The sequence below is a fragment of the Anguilla anguilla genome, chromosome 3, assembly GCF_013347855.1.
Source record: "Anguilla anguilla isolate fAngAng1 chromosome 3, fAngAng1.pri, whole genome shotgun sequence".
In the NCBI taxonomy this organism is placed as follows: domain Eukaryota; kingdom Metazoa; phylum Chordata; class Actinopteri; order Anguilliformes; family Anguillidae; genus Anguilla; species Anguilla anguilla.
Window position 1 is genome coordinate 63,889,335 of NC_049203.1, and position 18,964 is coordinate 63,908,298.

At 45.5% G+C, this 18,964-nt stretch overlaps 1 protein-coding gene across 3 annotated transcripts in view; it reads left to right on the forward strand.

Annotated features, from left to right (window-relative positions):
• Positions 1–18,964, forward strand: part of aff2 (AF4/FMR2 family, member 2) — a 176,879-nt gene that overhangs the window by 109,526 nt on the left and 48,389 nt on the right. For all 3 annotated transcript variants that reach the window (XM_035409111.1, XM_035409112.1, XM_035409114.1), the window contains exons 6-8: positions 1–21; positions 258–312; positions 13,176–13,227. The exon at positions 1–21 is cut by the window's left edge and continues 16 nt beyond it. In XM_035409111.1, coding sequence (XP_035265002.1) covers positions 1–21; positions 258–312; positions 13,176–13,227 — 128 coding nt within the window. The remainder of the gene's footprint in view (positions 22–257; positions 313–13,175; positions 13,228–18,964) is intronic.

Genomic DNA, 18,964 nt, shown 5'->3' on the forward strand with positions numbered 1-18,964 from the left:
CCTCAGGATACAATGGCCAAAGTAAGTTGACTATTTCCTGTCCATTTGCCGATTTAAATCCCTGTACATTTGTGTTAATGTGAGTTTTGAAGTGCAAATTATGCAGCACAGTTGTGTAATTTGTGCCAGTTTTGGTTGAAATGTTATGCTGTTTGACGCGTTGTTCGACCTGCTGTGCTGTCAGTGGGCAGAGTGAAGGACGGGATTTCTTCAAACGCAGCACGCTGACATTTAAATGTAAATGATTTTTTTTGCAGAACGGTGCAATGTTTCTGGGAACAAGACCGCGACCAAGCCGGTGCCACAGAAGTCGTGAGTATTCATGAGATTAATTTTTTCGCAAGCCCAGGGGGTTCGGTCCTTGGTTTCTTGGAGAAACAGAGAGACAGAGAGACAGTTTGACTGAGAAAGCCAGGAAAAGCCCCTCCTGTAGTGAGATCTCTTCACAGACAAACACAAAATCCAGCCTTTTTCCCATAAACCCTTCCCTGATGCTCTTGTTCTGCGATGGTACTACAAAAAAAAAATGTTTTTTGTTTTTGCTGCCATGCTAACCAATCCAGTGTTTAGCATTAAGTTGCCGCTGCTGCTGTATAGTCAAACGAGCAGCGGTAAGAAGACAACCACGCATTGGAGCTCGTGGGTGTGGGAGGTCTGCTTCTCTTTTAGAAAGCATTGTAGTCACAGACAGGCGTGATGAAGTGCTTTATGATAAATCTGGGCTCCGGTCCTGGGTTTTCAGAATGTGGGGTGCAAAAGCCATTACTGGCCCAGAACAGATGTGGAAGACATAGATTCAGTAAAAAATTTATGTTGGATTTCTCTGGTGCCCTGCAGAAACAATAACAGAAGGAATAGAGGAGCGCACAGTTCACAGCACGCATGTGAATGCGTCATTGTTTTCGATACAACGACAGCAACACTGTCTTCTGAATAGGCCGAGACCATGGATGACTCGTGTGACGCTACATAAACAAAGGCTTTCAGGGACTTAATGAAAGTCCTGATTCTTGCCAAGTTCAGTTCTTCCTCTGTGGTACAGACTCCGTTCTCTCTTTCGTCAATATAGAAAAAAAAGAGATGGTCTTTTCTTTTCCTCAGCTGCATCGCGCGTACTTAAATGATTTAACTAGTCCAAATGTTTAGAGAAAGCCGGGCCCAAGTACATTTCTGAACATTTTTTTGTCAATACCGGCTTTGTCACGGTGGAGCTGAATGGATCGACAGTCAGTCAAGCAGTGCCACTGTCTCTTTCTGCTGCGAACAGTGGAACTGTCGAGTAAGCGCGAGTGAATGGCAGTGTTAAAACGGGCCAGCCACCCCGACAGAATAGCCGTGTGAGTGCGCCTTTGTCGGATTGCGAGCTCGCTCGGCCCTGTGAAGTCGCATATCCAAGTTGTCTTGGCAGCGCTCGAGTTTGCTTGTAGGAATTTCCATATCGCGCAGAATGCGGTAGTTAATATCCAGGCTTGTTCAGATATTCTCAGAGGAAAGTTGCATATTAGATTCTCGCTGAATTTTAAAAAGGGTACTGGGGTGGGCTGCACCAAGAGTCAAGGCAGCCTGCGACTTCTCGCCTCTCGCAATCATGTAAATCACAGCATGCTGATCAATGTTCCTGCCCTTAAACCAGAAACCCGCTTATACCTAAAATGAAGTGATTAAGCTGCTATTGAGTGCTTTAATTGTTCAGTTAAGTGTTGGGGAGAAAAAAAACAACAAAACAACAAAAACCAGCAGGCCAGGTAGTGCTGCCCCTCATGAGGAATAAACTGTGTGTACTGTGTGTGTAGTATCAGTAAGCATTGAGTATGACCTGCAGTTGGTCTGTGTGGTCAGTATTCCTGGCCGGTCGGGACAGTGTCTGCGTCCCTGCCACCTCATCCCAGCTGGCTGTGGACCTCCAGACAAGCACTCATTCAATATGCTGAGCGTGGGGCCCTGAAGTTTGGCCTCCAGGTTATGGCCCCCGACCAGACTATGACTTGATGGACAGTAGCTCCCCCTGACCAACGCTTCTCCATTGAATTATACTGCACAGCATCCTGGCTGCTAGACGCTGTCAAAACATCCCCCTGTCGTGCTGGATTACCCTGCTCCACGTATGCCTCATCGGACTGGGAATCAAACAGGCCGCCGTTGCCATGCCTACTTATACCTGAAATTTCCGTGGAAGGGAGAAAGCCACAGGGAGGCTTTTCTCTCCACGAACGTCAACCCAACTCTCGAAAAACGCGTGAGAGGGCGAAAATAAAACACAAAAAAAAAACCTCCTTCCAAAAGAGAGAGAGAGACGACAGTCGGGAAGAAATGGAGATGAATACTGTGAATATATTGTCTTTGTGAGATTGGGTTCTGTTTTAATGCGAGGAGGAGCCGGGAATTCTGGGACGTCTCTCGAATGAATCTTTGCTTTTCGACTCATCCCTCAAGAGCCTTAATTGTCCATTAATATGCAGTTAGCGGGATCCATTTGGAGTTTATCTCAGCGGGGAGCCCTAAACCAGCACAACGGCTGCAGTTATCCTGCCACGCCACTTCAGCGCTGATGCTGGTGATCAGGACTGTAATTTACGTTGTGCCAGGCATTAGTCACAGTCAAGTAGCGCCGACGCCGCTGTTTCGGAGAAGTTATAGGCTGTCGCAAAAAAAAAAAAAAAAACACACCGTCCTCGTAAAAAGCTGTGGTAACAAACCCCGTTTCTGGAGATCTACAGTCCTGTAGGATTTCGCTCCAACCCTAACAAAGCACACCTCATTCTCCAGCTAGAGCAGGGCTGCCCATCCCTGTTCCTGGAGATCTACTGTCCTGTAGGCTTTTGCTCCATCCGTAACAAAGCCACACCTCATTCTACAGCTAGAGATCTCGTCGAGCTGTTACTTAGTAGAGTCAGGTGTGTCAGATTAGGGTTGACATGAAAACCTACAGGACTGGCAGACCTCCACGAACAAGGTTGGTTAACACTACTGTAAAGCAAACAGCCGTGATGTCAGCGCGTTTCCCATAAACACATTTTGTGTGACGTGCGGTTTCACAAACGCCGTTCTGTGCCGCCGAGCGACGCGACATCGCGTTCGCCGCAAAACACTGTCGCCGCGGAAGACGAGCAGAAGTCAGCCGGATTGCGCCGCCTGAACGTCGTCTGAACGTTGTCTGAACGTCGTCTAATTGGCAGTTAATTACGGCTCGGAGCCGCGCGCCATTCGGAACATCTGAAGCCGAGACGCGGATTGAATCAGAGGAACATCGAGCTGGAATTCATTAGAGATAATTAGCCGTCAATGGCGGCGGCGGCGGAGGAGCCCACGTGGAGGGAGGACTGGAAGCGGGCTGCTCCCCGCCAGCTCGGGAGGTTCGGAGCGAGAGGAGTCGGCTCGACGACGCTAATGATGTCGACGGAGAACTCCGTCTGACAACCCCTGGTGACCTTTCACACCAAATTAAGATTCAAGCCGCTGCCATGGCAACCCGAATCTTGGAAATAAGGTCTTTTGTTGAAAGCGAAGGCACATTTTGTTTCTTCTTTCTTTTTTCTTTTTTTTTTAAGAAAAACTCTCTGTTTCTTTGTATTATTTTGGTGGCGTGTAGTAAAATCGTGTGTGGAGTAATCACTTCTGCTACCATGGCACGGTCTGTTTCTGCGATGTTCGAGGTGATACAGTTCTGCAAACTGCTTTTTGAAAAGGGTTCTTGTGAATGCAGTACTTGTACTAAAGGCACATGTTAATATATAAAAAGAAAACCCTACAATCAATAGAACATTTTACAGAATAACTCCAGTACAGTTAATGTTTTCCAGGCAATTCTCTAGATAAATATTCGGGCTAAATTGATGACAGTTGGCTTTATTTTCTCATCACAAGCAAGAGTGAATGAATGTACTTTCTTCACCGGGCAGAGCTGTGGTCTGATTTCCGACTTGGACGGTGACTGTGAATGAAACGCTCAGATGTTTTCTTAGCTGCAGGGGTAGAGGCAGTGAGGAAAGTCGCCCCTAGCCTTCGTACAGAGGAGAAAAAAAAAAAAACGTCTTTTGGCGCTAATGCTAACACAGGCTCCCGACGCGATGCTCCAGCCGGCTCGAGCCAAGCTCCAAAGAACCAGATTGTCGGAAATGGCTGTCGGCCAATCTAAATAAGCCGTTTCGCAGGAGAGGGAAGACGTCTGAAGATGAATGAGGACGTCTGTATGTCGCGGGCTGTCTCCATGGCAGAGGCCAGATAGGGCCTCTAAATCAAAAGCCTACGCCGTGAGCGCTAGCCGAGAGCTGAAAAGGGGGCTTCAGGAACCCTCCGGTCTGATCCGGCACTTTCCGCTGCAGTTTTTATACCCCGCTCTTCCCCATCCATCCTACCAGACAGGTCCGCTTGCCTCAGATGAAGTCATTCCCAGGCTTGTAAACCTCCAGAGCTGTAGATTTCCCTCCCACGCTCCCTCCCACCCCCCACACCCACCACCACCGCAACCCGTACAAAATGGGCAATCAAACCTGCCAAAAGATTGGGAAGTAGTATAAATGATTTCGCAGTGGTGCAGTGGGGGGGGGGGGAGCGTTGCGGCGGACGCTGGGCGTGAGAATCGTCTCAGTCGGGGCTTATGCTAATTTCCGCTGAGTCGCCGCCGCCGCCGTCGTCGCCGTGGCAGCACAGCGCTATCGCCGCGGAGCAGAGACCGCCGAGGATGGCGAGGCCGCGCATCTTTCTGCCGCGTTAACTGAATACCACCCCCCCCACCTTCCCTCCCCCTCCCCCACCCCGCCGCAGGACCGATGTCCTTGGACTTCTCTGCGACGCCTCCTGTCCACGTGCCGTGCTCAAAGTCTCCCTTTTCATCCAGGGGATCCGTTACCCCTTGAAAAGCCCCAAATTGAAATATCGATTTTCATCTCTTTGGCTTTTTCCAGCGTTATTGGGTTTTTCTTTCTCGTGTCGTTTACGCCTCTATCAGCGGCCCATCCCGCCGCTGGCCGTCTGCTCCCTGCCTGGCGGCCGACACGGCATCTCCTCGCCCCTGCGCGCTCGGTGTCGCGCGTCGCGGGAGTGGAAAGGTTAGCGGTGTTTTCCGGTTGCTGTTCGGCTCCAGTTTCGCCGGGGGCCAGGAGCCGGGGAGACGTGGCAGCCGCTAATGGAAGCTGCCGGAACGCGACCGTCTCACACCTGGGCTGTGCCACGGCGCCGAAAAATGAAATCAATTAGTGATTATGCTCGTAATCGGCCCAATTAAGCCATTGAAGGGGTGAGATAAAAGAGAGGTCAGTCGTGTGGAATCCCAGGCTCCCAAGGAGAGGAGTCTTTAGCCTGCTGAGTTCTCCTTTGCTTTGGCAGTGGTCTTCACACACTTGCACACACATGCACACATGCAAGCATGCACATGCGCATGTATACACACACATGCCTGTACACACACACATACTGTACACACAGGCATACATCATTCCCACACTATGACACTGACACACACAAACGTGCACACACACAGGAAAACATGTACATGCATGCAGATACACGTACACACAGATGCGCTTGCACAGACTCACAAGCACACACTGACACAAACACACACGCATGCACATGCACCAGCACACACACACACACACACACACACTGCAGACTTTTCTACCATCTCAGAGCACTAGCATCAGGTGCTGTGTGTGTGTGTGTGAGTGTACGTGTGTGTGTGTGTGTTCAAGTGTATGTGTGAGCAAACACCCACATGCACATGCAAATCCATGCACACACAGCTCACTGAATGGAATGCACAGCATATCTATTTACCAGCAGGACTCCAGTAGGGTAGTTTCCCATGCTGAAGTTGACTGGCACAGTTGGAGGGTGATTGATTCGATTAAGTAAATTTCACTGCAGAAGGAAAAATAACCACATGCAGGGGATTCCTACCTTTGCAGGTAAATGCATGCGTCTCCTCACCCCTCAATGAAGAGAAGTGACATCCCCCTCCCACTTAGGAAGGGAACCTCTGACCCCCTTCCCCAAACCTCAGCTCTGTAACGGAAGTTCAGCGATCAAATGGAGACGGGACCAGTTCTGTCTGACCAATGACCTCGCTGAAGGGAGCCATGAGATCCCGCGGTGTCATTTTAGAACGCGGCGAACACGGGCCGTCTCCCGGCGACAGGAGCGCGGTGCGCAGCGGGAGCGCAGCACCAGGTGGCAGGGATGGGGGGGGGGGGGGGGGGGGGGTGGTGGAGAGGGACTGAATGACAGCGACCGGCGAACCCCCCTGGCTCCGGGCTCCCATAATCCCCTGCTGCTCGACAACTGGATGCTCGCCGGGGGGGGGGGGGGGGGCGGCCGCTATTGTGGAGCTGTCACGCCGCTCCCGGCTAAATGGGCCGCCGCGCCTGCTCCCCTTAACAAAAGCCGCCGTCGCCGTCAAACAAAAACCCCAGTGGGCCCGGCCTAAGTGGCAATTTGGCACCGACGGTGGTCGATACAAAAATAACCGGAGAAATGTGTAATAGCGATGATAATAACAATAATGAAGTGGGAGGGAGAGGGGCGGGAGGGGCGGGGGGGGGGGGGGGGGGGGGTACGGGGGGGGGGGGGACAGGGGGAAGGGGGGGGGGGGGGCGGGTTTAGAGGAAGAGGTTGTTTTATGGCGCTGTGACTCCGCGACCCGACAGCCGGCACAAAAGGGGTCAAGATGTCTGCCGGAGAGAGCCTGATGGATGTGTGCAATTATCTCTCAGTGACACATGTACTGTGAGCGATAAACAATTTAATGAAAATGAAAGCTGTGTATGAAAACTGTCAATTTCAAGCCTTTAATGATATATATATATATATATATATATATATATATATATATATATATATATACATCGCTGAATACATGGCTATCTCTCTGTCTCTCTCTCACTCTATATATATATATATATATATATATATATATATATATATATAATTAATTAATTTTGGTGCAGATGTGCATTCCAAAACAAACCGTGTAAAATAATTAACTCTAAATATTCATTGCTCAGCGCAAAATGGGAAACAGATCTTGGCAGTGCCTGCATACATACTGCAAGCAGGCTATGTTAAATGTGTTTCTCTATGGCCAGCTTAACTCTTGCAGTGGAAGACACCGTTGAAAAGATAATGTTTCTAGAAAATAATATGGGGCCCGTATATTTCAACGAATGCTGGCATTGCCCTCAAGATGTCTGCTCTGAGGATGCCAAGTTCTCACGGTGCCCAGGAGTTCCGATTCCAAAAAAACACATCACGGTTCGCTCTCTAGTGTCTGTTCATTTTAGTTATATCGGCCTGTAATCATACACATATATATGCACATAATGCATGCTCGTAAATATAGCCACAAAGGGCATATTCAGCACATAACTATCTCGCTGGCGTTTCTTTAGCCGATCCGTTCATAATAATCCATATCTGTGTATGATAGGCGGTAATTATCGGCAGCCTTCAAAAGGTAGCCAGGATTAGAATCACACTCCGGTCTCAGGGAGGTGTAAGTGTAGCTGAAAGGCCTGTAACGGCTTGTGCAATTCCCTGGACGTGCGTTGTGCGGCTCCAGTAATGAACCCGGGAGCACCGATGCAGTTTCTGTCCTCCTCTGAGCTTCTCCGCAGGTTCTCCAGAGCGTGTCTTCTGACAATACCGCTCTGTTCCTGCCCGGGCTCTCCCCTGTGGCGATGCCCCTGTTTTCGCCCAAATTCTTGGAACTGTGGTTCACGTGTGCTGCCTGTGAGAACATCGTTAAATTCCCCTTGGACGCGGCTGCTCGGTTTCGCATGTGCAATGTCGAATGCAGTTTTTTCATTTGTTGCTAAATTTGCCCTGAAACAAAAAAAAAAAAAATTGATGCTCTGACCACATGTAATTTGTAGGGTCCGATAATCCGCAAGAGTTTAGTTCACAAATTTATTTTCAAAGCTCTGTGTTTACGGGCGTTTGCTTAATCATCATGGAGGGAGCTTTAATATTTGGGGAAGATTAAAAAAAATGAAATTGAAGACATCTGCTATTTCATCAGTTCAATTTCACTCTTCCTTCCATTCGAGCAGTTTGAAAAGGCTGGACGGGGAAATATAATAACCGTTACCAACAACAATGGCTGCAACCCCCTCTTTTGGACCCGAGCGTGGTCTCTGTTTTCAAAACACTATAACTTACTCAGTTGGCAACGGCAGCTTACATTGAACATTATCTTTACAGACCTCATTTTGCGGACTGGCAGACAGGATCATTAAATCACAATTTTGGCTTTTGCAGGCCCTCGGTCTTTCAGAAAACTGGCCAGGAAAGGGAGAAAGCCTTGTTTCCAAACGTGTTGACAGGTAGCATGAGGACAACAATGGGAGGGATTATGGGTAACCTGATGTGTAATGACCACAGGGGTTACCTCTCCCCCCTCCCCCAGCTGTAATTATATTAATTGGCTGGATGGCGCCAAGAGACGCTAAAAGAGGCTGGGGTATTCAGCGCAACCAGCTGTGCTACACAAGCCGGAGCCTGTCGTCCTCTGCCCCCCCCCCCCATCCCCTGTTCTCCCCCCCCCCCCCCCCCCACTCTGATCCCTCCATCTCCCCTGTGTTCCTCCCTGCGTGATCCCTCCATCTCTCCCCAGGTCCCCCTCCCACCGACCGGCTCGGCCCAGCAAGCACACCGCTAAAGCGCGGCTGTAACTCTGTGCTCACTTTGGATCGCGGTGACATTCGACAGCGTGCATGAGTGACTCTTATAGGCGCTTTAAGGGCTGAGAAATCACTCTCTCCATACCAGTTCGGGTCAGGGGCCCGCGCCGGATGTGTCCCGGCTGAGCTTTTCAAAATATTTTTTATTTCGGTTTTCACTTTCTTCTGTTTCTGACGAGACTCATGCCTGTACTTTGGTATTTTTCAATTTTCGCGGAGGCTGCCTCCATCTGGGGCAATGAGGGGTACTTAGTTACTTTTATTTTTGTTTGTTTTTGTACCTCTGTCTGTGTCTCTCCGGTGGGTTGCACTGCGGGAAATATATTGACATAAAGAGGGCAATTTACTTGATCATACTCTCACACTACAGTTATTTAACATGGAATGATTCCTTAGTCCCCCCCACCAAATCCATCCCCAGTCCCCTCTTCCAAATTAAATTACAGGCCTCTCTTAATCCAATCCTCACCCCACCGTGAACCGCAGGAGTCGGGTAGTAAATAAAATGACCCACCGGAGTGGGCGTATACGTCTCGTCGGTTGGAGAACCTCGTTCGAAAACTCTGCTTTCGAAAAAAGGCGGTTTGCTTTCGGTGAGGCTGCGACCACTCTTTTCTGAGGTCCCGCTGTGGCAGGTGGAGTCTCAGGTTTCGCCTGCATCGTTTGTGAAGACGTCAGCGGTCGCGGCTAATGGAGTTGGCGGATCGACGCCGTCCGGTTTCCTCGCGTTAATAAAACTCGGAGCCCGACTGGCGTGGCGTAGTGTGGTGTGTGTGGGGGGGGGGGGGGGGGGGGGCAAGGCCAACTGCTGCACATGTCTCCAGTGATAACATAATAAAGCTAATTAAAACCCTGGATCCAGTCGGATTCATTTGCATTCTGGGTCATTTGCCATCAATTAATAGCTGTTATGATGTGGGGGCTGTTTTTTAAAATAGTAACAGCGGCAGGCGTTTCTCTTCAAATGGTAGCTGAGATGAAGTCTGAATGAGCTGTTTATGATCGTTATGCCTTTTTTGTTTGGCTTCAGCAGAGTTTGTCATAATTTAAACTTTCTGACCAATGAAACAAAGGGAGCCATCATTACTTTTTGGTGGAAAAAAACAGCATTTTGTGAAAAGCATCAAGTGAATCATGGAGTGATGGACTTATACACAAGGGAATAGTGCAGGATTTGGATCTGTGTATAACAGTCACTGAAGGAAACCCACTTTAAATGAGATATGATATTAAAACAAGACAGACAGTTGGTTAACCTTTTCAATGTACTGGAAAATCTATGTAAGTAAGGTTCTATGGTCATACCTGTCTCATTTTACAAACTGTTACAGTTAATATTACAATTTTCCTCTGATTTGGCATTGCAGCATACGTGAGATCAGTATTTACTCTTCTGGGATGAGTATTTAAGTTGTTTTAAAATATATTGTGCACATGCCGTCTCCAATGTTGCAATGTTAGCCCATAAAGGTGTTACTACGCATCTATTAAATATTAGTAGAGGAGTAATAACACCTTTATAACCTAACACTGTCACAACTGAAGCTTAAACACTTCTCATCACTGGTCATAATTCAATTTTTTTTTTAAATCATAGTGAAATGAGTTGAGGTAGCTGAGATGTGTAATATTTCATAAATAATAATTGTGTTTCATTGTGGATAATGCAGTGACAGTGACATATCGTCATGGTTTTTTTTAATCCACAGTATATGCTGTATGGCATCAGAAGCATGAAACAGTGTGTTTCTTATAACCATAAAGCAGTAATAACATGCTCAAGAGGGCGGTATACTACGCTTTCAAAATTACACTCAAGAAAAAGCGTGGCCCAATTTTGTCACAGTTTGACATTTTAATTTACACATCCCCTGTCTGATTCCTCCAGATGCTTGGAAAAATACAGGAACTGTACCTTCCTTGGCTATGTTTTATTCCCTAAACTGTTATTTTACAGATAGAATTTCTTGGAGTTGACCCCATGTCTGACTTGCTGGTCAGACCATTTCCTAAAACAAAAAAAAAAGAAACAAGTTTTCCAAGCTTCCACTGAAGAAGCCTTGACAGCAAACTTTATTTAGCTGAACAGTTCCTAAAAAAGTTAGTCTTAAAAACTTTTTGTTTTTTTGATGAGAAAGTGAACTCAAGGACTGAAAGATTCAATCCTGAATATTTTTGACACTAGTTAGAAACACTGCTACCTGCATTCGATGGGTACACTGGTACAGATTTAGAAAGAAAACCGTTATTTTCACTAAAAGATGAAAAGATGACAGCTGTTCTTTGTGAGTTGCCTGAGCTATGAATTTTACTGCTCTCGTTCTCTGCTGTTTGTGTCTTAAAGCTGGTAAAGCATGAGGCCAGCTTTTACGAGGAGCATACCGCATCTCCTTATCTGTCATAATGTGGTCAGGTTGAGGAAATAGATTGAAAAGGGACGACACATATGCTTTGTAGTCTGTTTAGTTTAGGCCTGTTAGTCTTTGCTAAATCAGATTATCCTTGCACAGGAATAAACGTGATGTATATTAGATAGTGGACAGTATGTCAGAAGGTTGCAGTTTCTTTTCGTGAGCCTCTTACTTGTTTTACAACCACAACCAAAGTCCAAGTTGAAATCCAAACCAGCAATTATGCACACAAGGCCACTTTAACCCATTGCCTTCCTTACAACTGTAGAGTGAATGTAGTGCTTACAGTAACACCAATGACTGATTAAATTACACTTTCCCTGTTCATCTAAAGCTGGTCAGGTCTGTTCCACTTCATTTGGGGTTATTTGTAATACATTCCTGATCAGATCTCATATGGGATGTAAAAGAATTTAGTGGTGAGCAGGCTTTATGAACTGTAAAACTCGCTGTGTTTGTGCAAGGTTTCCATTACTTGTGCATTTGTAGTTTTCTAAGAAAAATCTATCTACTCATTTGTATTGGGCATTGATCATTGCTTAAAACAGGCAGGCAACAGGATACTGCTGCCTTCCTCTTCAGGACTCTGGCGTATCGCAAGGAGCTGCTGTGTGTTCAAGGGAACGTTGCTGTCTGTGCTGTTAATTATGTTCTCTTATGCTTAGATATTAGATAATTATAGAAAGTTAAAGGCAAATGCGCTGGCTCAAATCGCGTGCCACATCTTGTAATGCAAGATCGTTTCTGTTTTAAACTCCATTCCCTTCAGTTTGCTTTCAAAAAGCTTCTGTTTTTTTCTGAAATCACATTGTTTTTTTTTGATACTTATCTATTGATTTATTGTTTTGTTTTGAGGTCTAGCATGAATTACTTTAACACCGCAAATAAAAGCCAACAATATGTCGGCCAAAAAAATGCACACACCGGCACACAAACACACACACACACACACACAAGCACACGCACCCACACACACACACACGCACGCACGCACACACACGTATGCACAGTTAGACTCCAATAGCCTGTAAACCCATATATGACTCTTTCTCTCCACACCCTGGCATTGTGTGTAGATTTCTCCTGACATCTGTAAAATATTAGCCGGATAATGACTGGAAGTTTTGTTCAAAGTTCTGCTCAATCTAAGATGCTGCACGAATAGCTTAGGTCATAGAAAACTAAACTTTAAACACATTTCCTTTTTTACAAGGTTTCTTTATTGTTCGAAGTTCAGGGGAAAATTCCTCACACTTTTACTGCCCTGTCGTGTTTTAGTGGCTGCAAAAGGGCCCGCTGTTTTTTTTTTTCGCCCAAAAATGTAGGTCAGCAAGTGTTCACCTGGTGGTGATTTTACTGTGTTTTAGGATGATGTCAGAACACCTCATAGCCATTTGTCAGATGAAATTAGCACTGCCAAACTGTCCCTTTTTAATCGACTGCATTTTTCACTCCAGGGCTCTTGACTTTCCTTCCAGTCTGTTGTGAGTCTGATCATGCTATTCTAATTGAAAGCATATAAGTGGCTATTGTTAAAGAGAGAGCAACACACAGCACATTGTTTGAAAGATATTATGTAGAATTGTGCACTGTAAATCTCTTTAAATGCAATTCTAAATCATCAGTGGGTTTTACTGTTCTGGTTATGTGTTTTGTCGCAGAGGAACATTGGATCCCACAGATTACTGCATTCTCACAAAGCCTCACAAAAAAACTTTCTAAACATTTTGAAGTGCTGAAAATAAGCGAGCAGAGTCTCTTTGGAGATTAGAGTATTTAACAATAATTTAGCGGCGCGGCGCGTTCGTCTTTTCAAAAACTGGGAACAGTGGGGCCCAAACTTTCTATTGACGAAAACGCATTAAAATCTGGTGCCTTTTCAAAATCTCCGAGGGCTCCAACCTTCCCCATTTACAGAAATGAAAAGAAAGTGTTGATAAAAAAAAGGCTCTCGGCAGTGTGTATTTGTTGATGAAAGGAGGATTCCTTGCTTGCTTTTCTGTGTTTTTCTTTTTTTTTTTGAGGAGAGCACAGCTGTTTCTCTAACGGGGACGACCTGGGATTGATTGTGCTTTGTCTGTCCCTGCAGAATGCTGGAGGATGACCTCAAACTCAGCAGTGATGAAGATGAGAGTGAACAGGTAACTCACGTGCTCGCAGTTAACCGCTGTTTATCTGTTATGTGTGTGTGCTTGTGTGTGTGTGCATGCATGCATGTGTGTGTGTGTGTGTGTGTGTGTGTGTGCGTGTACAGTATGTGTGTGTGCATGAGTGTGCACATATATGCTTTTAGTACGAAACCTCAAAAAACATATTCAGAATTGAAGATGAATAATGTCAGGAGTCCATTGGACGGACCTGTAAAATGAAACTGTTTCCCAAAGAAACGAAGGAGGCAGAGAAATGTGATGCTATGGGGGGGGTGTGGGGGGTAAAGGCAGTGAAGCAGAATGTAAATACTGCGGACCGGTCAGGATGGCGGATGGCGGATGGCATGTGGGCCGGGCTGGGGCGCGCCATCAGACCTGCGGTGCGGGAAAATCAATAGCGTGTCGCCACGGTGACGATGGCCCTGTGCGGCGCGGGGGGGGACTGTAAAACGTCTGGAGGCCGCCCGCAGGCCGACCGGAGGAACCGGAGGCATCAGGTTTCCCACAGAGCCGGCTCGGTGCGTGTGTGTGTGCGTTTCAGCAAACCAGTAAATAACCCACAAGCCCGGAAATACGATAGCTATCTTTCCATCGGGACATCGTCACTGCCGGCTTTCTGTTTGTGTGTGTCTGCATACATGTGTGCGTGTGTGTGTGTGTGTGTGTGTGTGTGTGTTTGTATGCGTGTGTGTCTCATTAAGAACTATTGAACAACATTTTATTGTGTCAACATTTTATTGTGTCTCAAATGTTATTAGCATACTTTTCACAAAGATTTAAGGTGGCCCAATTATCAAATTCGTTGTCATAAATAATAACAGCTGTACCAAAGCACTTCTCTGATTTTTTTTCCGTGAGTGATTGCTTTTCTTCCAAAACGTCGACACGGAATGCGCTGACGAAGTTATCAGCAAAATATGTATGTTTAAGCTTTTAAATTTCTGCTTATTTTAATTTTAAAACATATCTCGATGTTCTCTCCTCGTCTTCTCGTAAATTAATAAGTGGCGTCTGTGTTTTTTTCAGTGTTTCAGAATTTTCAGTGCAGTATTTCTCTGGACTCCAAGGGTAACCATAGGGGCTTATTTCAGATACGCGGTGTAAACAAAGAATACGCACTCTTTTTTTTAACGGCACAGGCTGTATCTCACAGCCGAGGACTGTAAATGCTTCCGTGACATCCATTTTATCAGCTCTCTGCAGACCTATCTGTAGGGAGACACGCTGGAGCAATGCAAGGAAAGTCAAAGAAAAGTTCGAATTACCGCTCCGCCCACATTAATTAAGCTTAAGCTGAAATGGCGAGGTGTAATGAAAGATTGTGGGGATGTTTTTTTTTTCCCAGGTATTTATGGTGAAATACTTTGAAGATTTATACAGCTGCGTACAACTTTCATGAGTGTAGCTCTCATTCTGCTCCCTCTGTGATTTAATGATAGTTATTATGAGTAAAGCCCTTTTGACTCGCGCTTAAATCAACAAGCTGGAGGTTTTGATATGCCGCCCACAAAGCTACTCAGCCTTACTGTTTGAGTGTACGCGCGCGTGCGTGCGTGTGTGTATGTTTGCGTGAATGTGTGTGCAGGTTTGTGTGTGCGAGTGGGTTTGTCCGTGTGTGTGAGTGTGTTTGTGTGAATGTGTGTATATGTGTGATTTTGTGTGTCCGTGTGTTTGTGCGAATGTGTGTATACGTGTGTGTCTGTGTGTGCATGCGTGCATGTGTGCGAGTGTGCGCATGTGTGTGTGCATGTCTGTCTGTCTATCTGTGTGTGTGTATCCCTGCAGTTAAGCAAATGTTACATCCCAGCCTATTTTACAGTCTTGTGTTACGTTCTCAGTACACTGTGGTGTGCCTGGTTCCCCTCCCGCCCTGTGCCTAACGCAGGCCTGAACATCAGCACAGACGCGAACACAGCGCTAATGTGATCAGCCTGCCACGGCTCTGCCATGAGCCGCAGGATCAGCGTGCCGCCGCACCATGTGACTTACAGCGGATGAGAGGCCATGATAAATACGTTTCTGACAGAAGGGGGGGTGGGGGGAGTGGTGGGGGGCGGGGGGGCGGGGGAGCCCTCCGGATTCTTCCATAATTCTACTTCCATCTCTCAGCGCCTGCACAGCGCTGTATCCAAAGCAATTAACATCAAACATCGCATAGCAGTAGCGTCTCGCTCTCTCTCTCTCTCTCTCTCTCTCTCAATCTCTCGCTCTCTTTCTCACTCGTTCTCTCTCTCTCTGTCTGTTTTTGTCTGTCGCTCTCCCAAATGACAAGCTGTATGTCACCTTCTGTCTCTTCTGCGTTTCTGGCATGACCTTACGATATAGTGTATTGCCAAAGAGGCCGTACAAATGGGAGAGAGATATAGCTACAATAACAACAATTATAAAATAATTTACATACTGGTATAATTAGTGCTGCAATAACAGGAAACAAACTGAGAGAATGAGCTCTCTTGCTCAGAGCAGGCTCTCTCTCTCTCTCTCTCTCTGTCTCTCTCTCTCTCCATGTGTGGGAAGAGCACTGTGTGCCTGTTGCTGTTATGACAGTGGGCAGAGGGAAAGGTCAAAGGTCACAGCCTGCCCCAGTCTTGTGCAGATTACTGGATGGTGCGGCCTGGCTGTGTGCTTGACTGACAGGCGGGTGGGCAGCCGCGCCCTTTAAATGCTGCGTGACCTGCTCTCTCCGGGAACGTCTCAATATCGCACGTCTCTTATTGATCCATCACTACTTCAGCACATTCATTTCCATAATCGCCCCAAATATTGAGATGTGTTTTTGCATATCCGTGTAAACTAGCAACAATCGGTTGCATCCTGCATTGTCTTTTTTTTTTTGGTGCTGAGATGTTCTGGAGATACTGTTGATAGCACTGCGATACTATTCATGAACCGCATGTTAGCTTTCTGTGAGATGTGTATCAGTTCATTATGTTCACGGAGTAAACATCGCCGTTTCTTTGGCTGTGAGCTACTGTTACTTATCTCACCGAGGTACTTCTGATATGAAGTATAATTACATATTTGTGTTTGTATCGTAATTACAGTTGCGACGGCAGTTTAATGTCTGCTCAACTAATTCATAACATCACCAGATGTTACGCCATTAAAAATAGCTTGCCTGTGAGTTCGTTTTTTTCTTAAAGGGAATTGTTTACGCTCATTCATGTTCCAGTACATAATTTATTCGCTTCACGGATGCCCTAATTCGGGATGGCTTTGCTCAGCGTGCCTTATTGCCCGTGTCTGAGGCCGGATATTTGCCGAAGCAATTCAGGTTGAAGGCCCCGCTTGAAGGGCAACGCTGCGGTGGCACCCCCGCAAACCCGCATCACCCTGGCTCAGTGGCCGCCGTGCCATGCCAACAGAAAAATCGAACGGCGTTTCACACCTGGATAGAGTCTATGCTTGGGCCAGCCATACCAACCAAAGATGATATTATGACAAAGAAAGTGACATTGGACTTAATCACACCTTCTGAGGGTGCTGTTTATTCTCAAAGAAATGTCTTATAATATCACACGTAAATGGTCACATGAAAACAATACATGAAAGATTATTTAATTTGTGAATTTATTATATTAACTCAATTCATTTATTAAATGTCTATATTAAATAAATGAAATATATAATTTGGATGAAATATACTGTCATTTGGATACTGCATTGAAAGCCTTCTTTTTGTCCCTTTGTGTGTGTGTGTGTGTGTGTGTGTGTGTTTTGATCAATTAAAACAGAATCTAATCCTGTCAAATTGCTGCCACAGCATTTGAGTTTTACCGTCATTACTTTGTAATGATTTAGTGTCCCCCTCTCGTCCAAGCTGAATTGGTTATTGGTGTGACTGATAGAGAAAGACACTGGGGTGAACTAATGATATTTTTTACAAGGGGTATTGAAGTTCAATGACATCATTTGTTGAGAGAGAGGGGAGATAATGAGCACTGAGGCGATGGGGTGGACAGACGAGGAGGCTTTTTATCTGAAGTGTAATATCTTGGATAATCAAAAGCTAATCTTTGAAATGGAAAGAGTCTTATGGAGCTGATGTAAAAGCAAGGACAATGCGAGCCTTTGCTTTTCCTTTTTTACTGTGGTTTGGCTCTCTAATAGGGCCCTCCATAAATTCAATTAAACTCATGGTTTGCCTCTGGAGTAGCTTCCATTGACAACCGTGATTAGATGTGTATAAAGCCCATATCTCATAATGGTCAGTTACAGTTTTCTTGCCAAGATTAGGAGTATTTTTTTTCAGTTTTTACCCTCTGGATAACATTGAAAGGAAAAAAATTTTTTAAATAGAAATGTATCTTTTATTTATTTTATTTTTTTGCAGAATTTTAAAAAATGTTAAATATTTTCAGTTACACAGCTTTACAAATATATTTTTGAACATTGTTTTATTTATTTATTGTTTTGTTTGTTTATGTTTGTTGTGTTATCAATGAAATATCTTACAAATCGAACATTACTTAATTATTAATTATTGAATTTATTATTATACGCGAACAAGACAAGTCTTAAAAATATTTTTAAAATATGAAAGGTTCTGTTGAATATTTATGCACAGTCAAGCTGGAATGTAGAATGTATCTTATGAAATAAAGTGGTAATCTGGCAAACATTTTGGTGAAAAGAGAAATTCGCTCCGTGCTTTGATTTGATTGGCTGACACATGAAAGATGCATTGTTGGTAACTGGGGTGACTGGGAGTGTGCGATGAATGTGGAGAGTCCCCTCAGAAGCATGCAAGCCTTTGGCCGTTTAAACTGTTTGCCAGAGTGTGTCAGCCACACTTTCAGCTATAACCCCCCCCAACCCCCCCCCCCCCCCACACACACACACACACACACACACAACCCAGGCCTCGTTGCCTAGCAACGTCCAAATTCAAGAAGAACCGGAGGAGGCCGGTTCCCCGTAGAGTAGGGAAGCGGCAATAAGGGCGCCGTTGACAGATGATCTGAGTTGTTTCATCTAATATACTGTGAAGATCACTGGCTCTTTTCATGAATGATGAATGCACTCCACACAGATCAATGACCGCTGCAATAAACTAAGGTCCAGTACCTGCTCTCGGCTGGGCAGGTTGCCGCGGCCAGCAGTTGAGGGCATCGTAAGACTGTGTGTGTGTGTGTGTGTGTGTGTGTGTGTGTGTGTGTGTCGCCCGGGATCGCCGTTTTGCCAGATGAATGTGTTTATAAGGGAGCTGACACCCTTCCCTTTGTTTTTTTTTTGTTGCATTCCGAGCGCTAAAAGAACAGCAGCGACGCTCTCGCTGCGGCGTCCAAATTGACTGTCAACTGTCTGGATCCCCGTGTATCTGTCTGCGTTTCCACCGCGCTGTCATCAGAAAGAAAAATGATCTCTTTTTTAGGTATTTGTAAACAACGACAGAGATACAAAGGCGGGAGAAAAAAGATGATGCGCAAATGTATTATTAATGATGATGAAAGTGCTAGGTTGGTGAGAAAGACACATTCACGTATCTTTCATTTTTTTTTGCAGAAATTATTTATGTGTGGTAATATTCTTCTTTTAAGAGAGAAGGAGCGTGGTGAATGAAGGTGTTTAGACCGTAATTGGAGAGATTAATTTACCGGCAGATAGAAGCATCTGAGTATCGCTTTTAAACTTGGTCTTCTGCTCATTTTAAGTAAATTGCCTCTTGAATAAATAGTCTGTCAAAACTAAAATCTAATTACTGATGCATTTGCTTGTGAATATACCA